Source organism: Anabrus simplex, chromosome 10 (genome assembly GCF_040414725.1).
Source record: "Anabrus simplex isolate iqAnaSimp1 chromosome 10, ASM4041472v1, whole genome shotgun sequence".
In the NCBI taxonomy this organism is placed as follows: Eukaryota; Metazoa; Arthropoda; class Insecta; order Orthoptera; family Tettigoniidae; genus Anabrus; species Anabrus simplex.
In genome coordinates, this window is record NC_090274.1 from 8,279,898 (window position 1) to 8,292,690 (window position 12,793).

The 12,793-nt window shown below is 39.1% G+C and overlaps 1 protein-coding gene across 1 annotated transcript in view; it reads left to right on the top strand.

Moving 5' to 3' along the window:
- Positions 1-5,559: 5,559 nt before the first annotated feature.
- The window catches only part of LOC136881932 (RWD domain-containing protein 1), a 29,550-nt gene continuing 22,316 nt past the window's right edge, over positions 5,560-12,793 (top strand). Inside the window, exons 1-3 of the mRNA XM_067154388.2 lie at positions 5,560-5,760; positions 6,410-6,615; positions 11,241-11,384. Of these exons, the coding sequence (XP_067010489.2) occupies positions 5,685-5,760; positions 6,410-6,615; positions 11,241-11,384 (426 nt within the window). The 5' untranslated portion in view covers positions 5,560-5,684. The remainder of the gene's footprint in view (positions 5,761-6,409; positions 6,616-11,240; positions 11,385-12,793) is intronic.

Here is a 12,793-nt window from a genome sequence, read left to right on the forward strand (position 1 = left end):
GAAAAGGAATCGCTAGTATCAGGAAACAAACCCTTGAGGTTTTTGAATACTTCAAATATTTGAGAAGTGAAATAATGCAAGGTTGGATAGAGAGATCAGCAGAAGGGTACAAGCGGGAAGTACATTCTACCAGATTGTAAGGAACTTGGTGTGGAACAGAGAAGTTCCTATGAAATATAAAGAGATAATGTACATGATGTACTATAAACCTATATCAACATGAATCAGAGACTTGGACCTTGACAGCAAAAGATCAGAGTAAAATTCAGGCCGGTGAGATGAAGTTCCTGAGGAAAATGGTAGGGAGACAGGGAAAGACAGAGTAAGAAATGTTGAGGTCGGAAAGAAGATAAGGGTAGAAAAACTGAGTGATAAGATGCAGAAGAATAAATTGCGGTGATTTGGATGCGTTATGCGGATGGAGGAAGGAAGGATACCAAAACAAGTGTTGGAGGCTAAGATAGAAGGAAAGAGGGCGGCCCAGAGCAAGATGGATGGACTCTATCAAGAAGAGTATAAGAATAAGATGATGGCTGGAATACAATTACTGAAGAGGAGGAGTGGTGGAAGGAGAGGCGATGGTGGAAAAGTGCCATCAACACGCCGAACTGGCAGGAGCGGGACAATGGGAAATGATGATGTGATGATCTCTAGTTAGTTGGTATGCCACTTCTATTTTGTGGATCCCTTTGAAAATGTACTTATTTTTCATATCCAGTACGAGATACATGAATGTACATTCAAATTAATTAGATAATAAGATATATGAAACAGAATGACAGACACAATAACAATGTGCCGTGGAGCTCAAAATTCAACAGTCTGGACAATCTTGTCAGTAACAGGTCATCCAATGTGCAGGCTTTCTCTAGCCCTGGTGTTAGGATTCTGTAGGTTTCCGTAAACACAAAGATCATCTGTTGTTCTAGAGTCCCAACTTTTAAGCATTGTTTTGCAATGAGACACACCAGTACTGAGTCTGTTCAGTGCCTTCCATGTGTATATGTTAGGTTATAACCAGAGGCAGGATCCTCTCTGACATTCCTCCAGTCTCCCTCGTTTACAGAACTGTTTTTTTTTGCTAGTTGCTTTACGTCGCACCGACACAGATAGGTCTTATGGCGACGATGGGACAGGGAAGGGCTAGGAGTGGGAAGGAAGCGGCCGTGGCCTTAATTAAGGTACAGCCCCAGCATTTGCCTGGTGTGAAAATGGGAAACCACGGAAAACCATCTTCAGGGCTGCCGACAGTGGGGTTCGAACCTTCTATCTCCCGAATACTGGATACTGGCCGCACTTAAGCGACTGCAGCTATCGAGCTCAGTTTACAGAACTGTTTTCTGGACACAGCATAAACCCAAAAGCCCATATCATGTCTTAAAAAAAAAAAAAAAAAAAAAAAAAAGTTCTCTGCCAAACAAAGAAAGCAGATAAGCTAGTGATTAAAACTTACAGGCAAAATAAAAAATGATATCGGTATGTCAAAATGTTAAAAACGAACAGCTTTTGTGTCACAACCGTTCAATTATTGAAGTAGAGTCTTGTTCTACTTCTTGTCACTTTGTTTCTCACATAGTCCCTTGAGCTGATATCCAACTTTGTTCTTTCCGTAGCTCTTTGGCTGACATGCTAACATGTATGACCGTTCCAAAACCGTGAGTCGCAACGGTCAGTATGATGTCTTTATTAACCTTGCGCTGTAAGGAGAACAGACTAGCACCAGAAAGGACTGTATTTTAAGTGTCTTTCAGAACCATATTGTTGAGTGCATCATGCTATCTATGCTGTCACAAATATGCAATTTTACTGACGTCTTAATGGAAATTGCAATTCCTTGATTTTGGCATTTATATGTCGCTGATTTTGGTTTTCTTTATAGCTAAATTATGCAGTTTTAAATTAAACATATTAAATCAGTATAATACTTCAATGTAGGTCTGAGATGATATACATCTTCTTTCGGTGCCTATCCGTTTCGGATGTTGGCGATCATGATGGCTATTTTTGTCTTGTTTGTGGCAGCGCGGAACAGTTCAGCTGATGACATATTGCACCAGCCTCTAACATTGTCAAGCCAAGATATTTGTCTCCTTCCAGGACCTCTTTTGCTGTTGATTCTCTCCTGAAGTATTGTTGGAGTAGGTCGTATCTATCTGTATTGCGCATGATATGTCCCAGATACTGCAGCTTTTGGCATTTCATTATCTTGATCAACTGAGGTGTTGTGTTCATCCTTCTCATTACCTCCAAGTTTGTCATTCTCTGGGTCCAAGATATTCTCAGGATCTGCCTATAAAGCCATGTTTCAAAGGCCTCCAACTTCTTCTCTGTGTTTTTATTTAAGGTCCATGTCTACACCATATAAAAAAACAGAAAATACATAGCAGTGCAAAAGTCTGATTTTAGTTCCTAAGTTAGATTGTGTCTTTTAAACACATTACTCATTTTCTGCAATACATTTCTTGCTTTTCCAATGTGTACCTTGACTTCTTGTGAGCAAACCCAGTCTTCATTTATTATGGTTCCAAGGTATGAATATTGTTTTACCCTTTCTATATTCTTTTGATTTATAACCAAGTTTAATCGGGTAATATTTTCCTTACTTATAACCATGAGTTTAGTCTTTGCGGTGCTTATTTCAAGCCCGTATTGGCTGCTGACTCTATCCATTAGTTATTGTAGCGCTTGGATAGTATCAGCAAATACAACCGTATCATCAGCATACCAGATATCGTTTAATCTCACTCCATTTATCAAAATTCCTTCTTCTATATGTTCCAAGGCTTCTCTAAATATGTATTCTGAATACAAATTAAATAGTATAGGTGACAAGATACATCCCTGCCTCACTCCTCTGAGGATTTTGACTGCTTCGGTGTGTTCTCCTTCAACACGCAGCACCGATGTTTGATTCCAGTACAGTGTCTTTATGATATACAGATCTCTTTCCTCCATTTCAATATTGCTCAAAATCTCCATCAATTTTTCATGTTTTACACGGTCAAAGGCCTTCTGGTAGTCTATTAAACAAGCAAATGCATTCTTATTTACATCTCTACATCTCTGAAATAGTACCTGCACACTGAACAAGGCTTCTCTCGTACCTACTGTTTTAACAAACCCAAAACGATTAGGGGCTATCTGATCTTCACACAATCTGTATATTCTTCTGTGTATCACCCTCAAGAGCACTTTCAAGAGATGACTTATCAAGCTTATCTTGCAATTATCTCCACATTGTTTTGCATTTCCTTTCTTTGGCAAGATGACGAACGTACATAGTTGTGGAGAACCAAAAAGGTGAGCGTAGGACAGAGTAAATGAAATCCAGAGAAGTGAAAAAATCATAGTTAAGATCAGTGACCTAACATTAATAGGAATATATATCGCTCCAGAAAATCCAATAGAATATGTATTAGAATCAGTACTTAATGCAATAGGGAAAGTAAATACTGCGGAAGAAGTGATAATTGCGGGTGACCTCAACTGCAGAATAGACAAGCCAAGCGCAAAATCAGAGATAGTTATCCAAATCCCGAGAGAAGAAGGATTCATAGTGATAAACAAAAAAGTTCTTAAAACATACTTTGCTCTAGAAAGCAATCTATACAAAACATTTACAACTATTTTAGCGAATCACCTGAATAACGAAATCGACCCATTCATACCAGAATGCCAACTAGGCTTCTGCAAAGGAAAAAGCATGATACAAGCCGCAGCATACCTAAAAGAAAAAGTAGAAGAGGCACTGAAGCATCCAAAAGGGAAGTACTATGTTGTCTTTGTTGACTATAAGGCTTTTGATCTTACCGACAGAGATATCCTGATAGGAAAATTAAAACAAATGATTGGTGACAACATGCTCGTGAGAATCGTTGAGACCATACTAGATTACTACCTAATCAAAATTGAAGATGGAGCATACTCATCCAGGAAAGTAATTCAAACAAATGGGATACCTCAAGGAGACCCCCTAAGTTGCTACTATTCAACGTAGCAACGGCAGATATCACACGAATAATGACAGACTCTCCTGAGACTACTCTAATAATGTATGCTGATGATATGGCACTGGAATCGAGCTCAAAGACTGAACTACAGACGACAATGATGAAGTTAGAAGCTTGGGCTTCAGATAACATTTGAAATTAACCAGGTAAAGACAATACAGATGATGTTCAGAAAAGGTGGCAAGACGGACAAGGATGATGCTATATCATTAAAAAATAAAACACTAGAAATAGTCAAGAAATTCAAATACATGGGCATCACGTTCCAGAGCATGACATCCTTCGAATGACAACAGCAATCAAAGCCATTCACAATATCAAGAATTTATCTATGCTATCCCTTAACACAGCGATGACTTTATTCAAGACCGTAATAACCCCAATTGTCACATACGGAATTGAAATAATATGGGACAACCTGACAATCGGTGACTTGGAGGGTGTAGGAGTCAAAGCAAGATTCCTCAAGGAGGCTCTAGGAGTAGGTAAACTGGTGCCCTCCAGCTTGTTTATGTACTGACACGGGAAACCTACTTCATTGAAGATCTACGACTCAATCTACCATTGCCATCTACCGGTTCATTCCAAGAGCTTCAGATAAAACTTCTTAAGAAACGCACGGAAATAAACCCTGAATTCTACGACAATGACGCTATCACTGATCGTAACTGGACCAAACAACTTCAAGAACAAAGACATGTCATAACAAGATATGCGATACATGGCTTCCACCACAAAATATGCGCAAAAAAATTCCACAACCCAACAGATGACTGTATTTGTACACTGTTTAAGGAAGAGTGTGACCGCTACCATCTGCCAAAGTGCAAAAATAGACAAAAAAAAACCTCTTAACACATTACCGGTACAGCAAAATGTAAATTAACACAACGAACTTAATACTCATTTGAGTGCTCCTTATAAATATATAGGATAGGGTGGGATGTAGATGTAGAGCTGGATTGAACCAGTTTATGCACTGATGATCGAAACAGGCACCAAAATGTTCCTAAAAATGGTCAAAAATTTCCGAAAATTTTCTCTTCTGTGGCAGTGGTAAAGGATATCATAAATACATTTGTAATCTGAAAGCTAAGTAATAGCTATTTCCAACAATGCTATTCGATTTTTATTTTATTGTAAAATGCTCATTGCATAGCCTCCTGGCGAGGATATGAGCGGCGCAGGGTTTTCAAGAAAACTCCATTATCTCTTCTTTCACCCCTCGCTGGGTCACATCCCGAACGTTTGACGCAAAGAGAATGTGTAAGGTAAGTCACTGACGTAGGTGTCAAACTTCGTAAGAACAGGGATGCAATACAGTATTGTTGTTTCGTATTACACGTTCGAACTTCATACAATTATATTTGCGGACCTTTTTTCAAAAATCATCAATTTGTATGACCTTCTTTAGGAACTTCTCATTCACCTGTTACGAATAGTTTCACCCATTTTGTTACCCATGAAATAAACTTATTGGGAATCGCAATATCTTGATTTTGGCGTTTATTATGTCGCTGATTTTCGTTTTCTATCAGCTAAATTACTTCTATCTGTCGTCACAATGGCGCCACGACCGGGTTAAATGGCCGTGCATTGGATGTGTAACCTGAGTAGATTTGACAATTGTTTAGTATATCAAAGTTTATACAGTACAAATATTATAATTAATTTATGATCATGGATTACTTAGAAGAACAGACCAACGAAATAGAAGCCTTAGATTCCATATACTGTGGAGAATTGGAAAGTAAGGAACCTTTGACCCCGTCACGAGGATTAAATGAGTAACATAACCTCTCTAAAATACACATTTCTTGACGTTTACTTGTCAGTCTGAGGAATTCCTAGTGATATAACTTACATGTTCTTGTTTATTTAGTCTCATATGAAAAATATAGTAACTAGTAATGTGCCTGTTTTAGTGTCGTGCCCTGTCTAAAAACGATAAGTGATCACATTATATGAATGTAGACCAGTGCATTGCAAGCTGACCGAGCTCTTTTTGTATTAACTTATGTCTGTTAGAGAGGCAACTTAATTTATTGCCCCCTTCGGCTGTGGATGTATTGTTTGTACTACCTACTTCAGTAGCTAAGAGTTCCTGTAAGGAATAGGCCTATTTATGCTTCAAAGAGTTTCTTTAAGATAGTGCTCAAATGTACAATCATGAACTTTTGGAGGCTTGCTTTAAAAAAAAATTAAATTCATATGAATCTCTTTTGATATACTGGTAGTGAAAATAATATCTGTCAGTCTTTCATATTCACACATTGTCTCAAGTTTTGAAGGGTAAAATTAGATTGAACCAGTAAATTTCTCTCGTACTAAAAGGGAGGAATCTTATGCATTTATAAAATATTTGGAAAGTGATTGTAATTTTTAATTTTATTTTACAGTATTGTCTACTTCTCCACACCACAAGTTTTCTATTCCAATTAAGTCAGAGGAATATGAGCCTGATTCAGAGAATGGTCTTGCATGTGTTTTGAAGTTTGGCTACTCAGCCAGTTATCCGGATGAAGTTCCAGAAATAGAGATATTAAACCCAGAGAATTTTGAAGAAGAAGATGAGGCCTTACTAAGAAAACACATAATTGAAGTGGTTTGTATTTCTTTGAAGTATTATTCATTTATTTCATTTCTGGTCTTAAATAACGTTTTCTCCTTTAATGACAGCCAAATGTTCTGTAGATTTTTTTTTTCTTCCTTGCCTAAGGATATTTGATTTCCTGAAGCTACTGCCTTTGAAATCAAAGCATGAATATTGTTTTCGATCCAGATTTGAATCTAAAGCCGCCTGGTTTCTGTGTTAAGGATAGAGTTATACCTTGCGCTAATTTATATGTTGTAAAATTCAAACTTTTGTACCTCAACAACTACAAATTCTATAGGTATAGGCAGTAAACAAAATTTCTCCTTTGCATACATTCATGAAATACTGTTGAGATTTTTGAAAAGCCTAGTACAGTTATTAGGGCCTACCTGTAAATATTTTATCAAATTTGTTGCTAATGGTAGGGTTCGAACCTACCATCGTGATGCAGTGTTGCCAACCCTATGCGAATAAAATTCCTCTCCCAAACAACAGAAGAATTTTCCACAGGTGGACAAAACTTCGTGTAGTTGTAAAGTGATTATCACAAGTAATCATGCTCATGGTCCATATTGACTAATAACCTGAGAATATATATATATGTATGTATGTTTAGTCCTCAGCCAGAAGGCTGGTTGGATCCTCAACAGCTCCGCCAACAACTGTCATAGATGGCCTAGGCATCACTGAAGAGGCATACTAGGGAAATGCGTGAGGTAGTTTCCTGTTGCTTTCCTCACTGAGCCAGAAGTTGCTATTACATATCAGTCTGCCAAGCCCACTGAATTGCATGCACCAACCGACCCTATGAGCAACATTTTCACACCATTCATAGCAGGGACTGGCTGCATAGGGAATGGCATTACTAGCATCACTCATACCTCAATCACTTTCATTTTTTCAGAGCCAAGGATAAAGCTGAGACAGATCAGTAAGAGTAACAATATTGCTTTAGCCCATACCAGAAGACATAGTGCACTGTAAACACTATGTTCTGCCAGCAAAAGCATTATATATATACACAGGGTTATTCACCTAAGATGTTTCACGGAAATAACGTCTAAACCATTAAAGATACTGGTATTCCGTTGTTATATCCATAAATGATACCCAGGGGCTTGTAAAATAATGTGCTACGTATTCTCATGGGATGATTAATAACCGTGATATAGATACTAACTCCATATTTTAAAATGGAATGGCATGAATACATACAGCTGGGCTAAAAGTTCAACTGTGTACAAGTTCAAATATGTATTTTCAAAATCGGACAGTTACTTCTTCTTTCTGAGGTATCATTAAGAAGAGCATGCGAGATTTTGCACGCCGCATCAGACAGCATGCAGTCGGGGGAGGACATATTGACACACAAGCAGTTTCCTGGGTGTGCAGGTACTCTACAGTGTGATGGCAGTGGTGTCAGACCCTTTCCAACAGAACAAATATGACCTGGATCAATTGGATAGAGATTGGGAGATTGTGGGTTCGCATCCCACTGGTGTCTGGTTGGCCATTTTTGTTCTGTACGCCTTCTTAACATCTCTTCAATACGTACTTTATGTTCACAACACAACCTAATAAGTTGAAATGTTATTGTGTTTAATATAGTCTATAACAATTTTTTTTAATGCCTGGAAACGGGTATTGGGTATTCAGTCCAAAGGCTGGTTTGTTCCTCCAGAGCTCCACCAACAGCTGTCATAGATAGCATAGGAGTTACCTAAGAGGCATACTAGGTAAATGAGGAGTGAGGTAGTTTACCGTTGCTTTCCTCACCAAGCCAGAAATTGCTATTACATATCAGTCTGCCAAGCCCACTGAATTGCATGCACCAACCAACCCTATGAGTAACACTGGCACACCATTTATAGCAGGGACTGGCTGCATATTGCTAGCATTGCTCATACCTCAGTCACTTTCATATTGTCAGAGCTAAGGTGGAGACTGTAACAGGTTAATAAAAGTAACCAATTTATTCCAGCCCATATCAAACTGTAAACACTACATCTCGCTAGCAAACATAATTTCAAAATTCCTCACAATTTGTCTTTTCATTTCCTTGCCTTTTTTCCCACAAGACAAGAAAATATGCTCATTTTTCCCTCGTGGGAAATTTCTCATGCATTGGAAACACCAAGGCAATGATGATTAGACTTGTTGTTGAATGATTTCAAAGTGAATATGTAGAATTAAACAAGACCAGGTAGAGGGTTGTACAGGTGTGCAATACCAGACTGCACAAATCAGGAAAAAATCCAGGAACCAGCAAAATTTCTTGGGAGCCAGGTGTAAAAAAAAAAATTGCTCACCTACCTGTAATAATAACCAGTCTGATTTCATCGTCTCTAGCAATCACCACTACTTTCTTTTTATTTGCTCCTCCTATTATTGCCTCAGAACTAAATGGCCCTCAATCAAGTCTCGTAAGAAGTAGAAGAGAGAGTCGCCTTACTTACCTTACAACGCTCTCCTGTGTCGCCTGCTTGTTGCAATGCGAGTCGTCGGAAGCACACTCGGTGTCCGCAGCAACGAATTTTATTCACAAGATAATTACTATTGTTTGTTAGGTCATCAGCCTGAAGGCTGGTTGGATCTTCAAATAGCACCACCAAAGGTCATGTGGTTATAGGAAAACTGCACAAATGAGGCATATTAGGGGGGATGTACCATTATTTATTTTGTATTTTTGCTACTAGGGATAAATATATTCAGTGTTTATTTAGAACAGGCAGTACTGTAAAGGAAATCAAAGGAAATCATGTTTGGTGTACGCTGAGTGAATCTCAGGGCCAAGTACACCTCCGGAAGTGGATATCTTGCTTCTTAAATTTTACGACTTCCTGACGGGGATTAGAACCCACGTCCTTCCGGGCAAACCAAGCACACCTATACTGCCTCGGCCAGGCAGCCCTTCCTGGAGGAGTACAAGATGAAAATAAAATAAAGATCCAAAACAAAAATAAGGGAGTGCAGCTGAACAAAGTCAGGTTATGCAGGAAATAGTTGACTAGGAAGTGAAGTCTCAAAGGAAGTAGATGAATATAGTTGGGTAGTAAAATAACTAACAATGGCGGAAGTAAGGAGGACATAGAATGCAGACTAGCGTTAGCAAGGAAGGCCTTTCTTAAGAATAGAAATTTGCTCACTTCAAATATTGGTATAGAAATTAGAAAGAGATGTTCTTAAAGACTGAACTGAAACATGGATGATAACTAGCTAAGAAAGGAAGAGAATATAAGCTTTTGAAATGTGGTGTTACAGAAGAATGCTGAAGGTGAGATGGGTAGATTGAATCAGAAATGAAGAGAGATACCGAGTTGAATTGGTGAGAGGCGTGCAGCTGTGAGCTTGCATCCGGGAGATATTGGGTTAGAATCCCACTGTCGGCAGCCCTGAAGATGGTTTTCCGTGGTTTCCCATTTTCACATCAGATAAATGCTGGGGATGTACCTTAATTAAGGCCACGGCCGCTTCCTTCAAATTCCTAGCCCTTTCCTATCCCATTGTCGCCATAGGATCTATCTATGTTGGTGCGACGTAAAGCCACTAGCAAAAAAAAAAAAAAAAAAGGATTGGTGAGAGGAGATTGATTTGTTTAGTTTGACAAGAAGAAGAGATAGAATTATAGGACACATCTTAAGACACCCAGGACTTGTTCAGTTGGTTTTTGAATTAAGTGTAGGTGGTAGACCAAGGTATGAATAGGACAAGCAGATTAGAGTAGATGTAGGATGCAGTAGTTACGTACAAATGAAAATGTTAACACAGAGTAGGTTGACGTGGAGGACTTCATCATACCAGTCTATGGACTGGAGACCCAAACAACAACGTAGAAATACACACAAATATTTATACATTTCTAAATACTGTACATTTGAGTCTGATTTGATGAAATTGAACAATTTCTTTGAAGAATAAAACATGTCGTTCATTTTAAATAACTTGTTTCTTTTTCAGGTATAATTCTGTTACCATATGTTTTCTTTATCAGGTAGTTTATCATCATCACCATCTGTTGCAGTTTCCAACCACAGGCTGGATCTACTTGGATCATTGTTTGCTCCCCATCCACCAGTTTTCTTCTCTTACTGTCGTCGAGTTCCCTTCTCTTGCCTCGGTGTTCTTCTTTACACCTTTCAGCCATCTGTCCCTCGGTCTTCCTCTAGGTCTCCTTCCCTTCAACTCCATTTCTAACATCTTTCTTGGAATCCTCTCTTCTCCCATTCTCTTAACATGTCCATACAACTGCAGCCCTGATTTTTCTATCTTTTCCTGTAGGGGTACCTTTTTTCTTTACCATTTCCTGAACCTCTCATTTCTTACTTTGTCCATTCTCGTTAGACCTACTGAAACTTCATTTCCACTGCTTGTATTCTTTCATCCCTCTCCTTCACCACCCACGTTTCTGATCCATTTGACACAAAATAAATCTTATAGATAATTCCTGTACATCTGTGTAGTTCATAGATTTATTTATTCAGAATTACTTTTGGCATATTGAAGAACGCAACGGTTATGAACTGAATAAAGTCATATCATTGTTCTGTCATACACAGGAGCACGTGGCTGACGAATTTTAGCATCATGTAATATCACTTGAGTTTGGCCTTACTTTGCTGTATCTTATGTTCCAGGCTGAAGAGAACCTGGGCACTGTGATGATCTTCTCTCTAGTCTCGTCGGCACAAGAGTGGCTGAATACGCAAGCCGACGAGAGACGGAAGACGAGAGAGGAGAACGCTAGGAGAAAGGAGATAGAGGCTGAGGAGGCGGAAAGGGTGAGTCACGATTTATAGGCACTAAAAACAGTTAAAAATAGGCATGAAAATAGTACACTCAGTGACTAGTAAAATAATTGACAACTACCAAGTGAGTGGTCGCGCAGCTGTGCTCACAGCATTTGGGAGACAGTAGGTTTGAATCCCACCACTGGCAGCCCTGAAGTTGGTGGTTTTTCATGGTTTCCCCTCTTGTTTCCTCCACACATTTTTTTTCCATTCTTCAGCTCTGTTGTATTCTATACTGGTGTCTTTCATTGCATTTTTTAAAAATTTATTACTTTCCATTTATTCTACCACATTCGTCACTGATTTATCTGATGTCCTCTCTGATGCTTCTCGTGCACACACGGTGTGACAGAACATCTTGATTGGAACTTAATATTGTCATGAGCTCCCGCTTTAAATACCAGTGCTGTGCCAGAATACAGTGAGCCACCTGGTGATGAATGAGCGTACCACTACAGCTCCAAGGGTTAAACATTCTTAAATTGAAACCTCATTATTGTAGAAGTCTTCCTTGTGGACAGTCAAGATTTTCTTCTGTGAAACGTAAAGAGTTTTCTTGACACGGCATAAGCCCATATCATGTCTACAAGTACGGGCCATGAAAGCAGCAATGGTAACATAAGTCTAACTTTGTTTTACTTAGGGATAGTATATTCCTCTTTCGTTGTGGTGGTTATACCTACTCCTTATCAACTGTTTCCTTTCCTTTGAGCAGCTTGAAAGTCGTGAATTTTAGCGCAGTGACAACTGGAGGCTGTGAAGTATGGCTCCCTAATGAGAGTATTTCTTTGCTTTTGTAGAACAGTTACTGTGACTCGGGTGGTGATGATCTTAATTCCGATTACAGTTCATTGACAAATGATGTTGCTGTGGCAGAACGAATAAGTGGAGACGACAGTGAGGCACGTGATGTTGAGCTGGGTGCCCGTGCGTTCCTGTAGGAAAGTACGTCTACTGAAGTGATTCAGAGGGAAGTATTTCATGCTGTAGAGCAGAAGGAGCGCATTGTATTGTACCAATATTTTGTGTGTGTACGCGCCAAAACTACCTGGTTACAGCGGTTCCAGTATCGCACATTTTACACTCCTGTGTGTAGGGGCCCCCTCCTGTACCACTGGGTGGCATGCGCTCTGACTGGTCTTGTATCGAGGCATTAAGACTAAAAGATAATCGGAAAATAACAAATTATTCTCCACTAATGACTTGTGCATGCAGAAGGTTATGGCGTAGAGGAGGAACACTTCACTAATCCTCTATTGAAGTATTGGGAAGGGAAAAGACAAGGCATACATGGAAAGATAGGAATGCCTAATAGGATAATGACAGATTATTCACCCAATCACTTTAGGTTTAACCCTTTCCCACGGACTATCTTTGACTCGCTGTTGAGAGAAACTTAG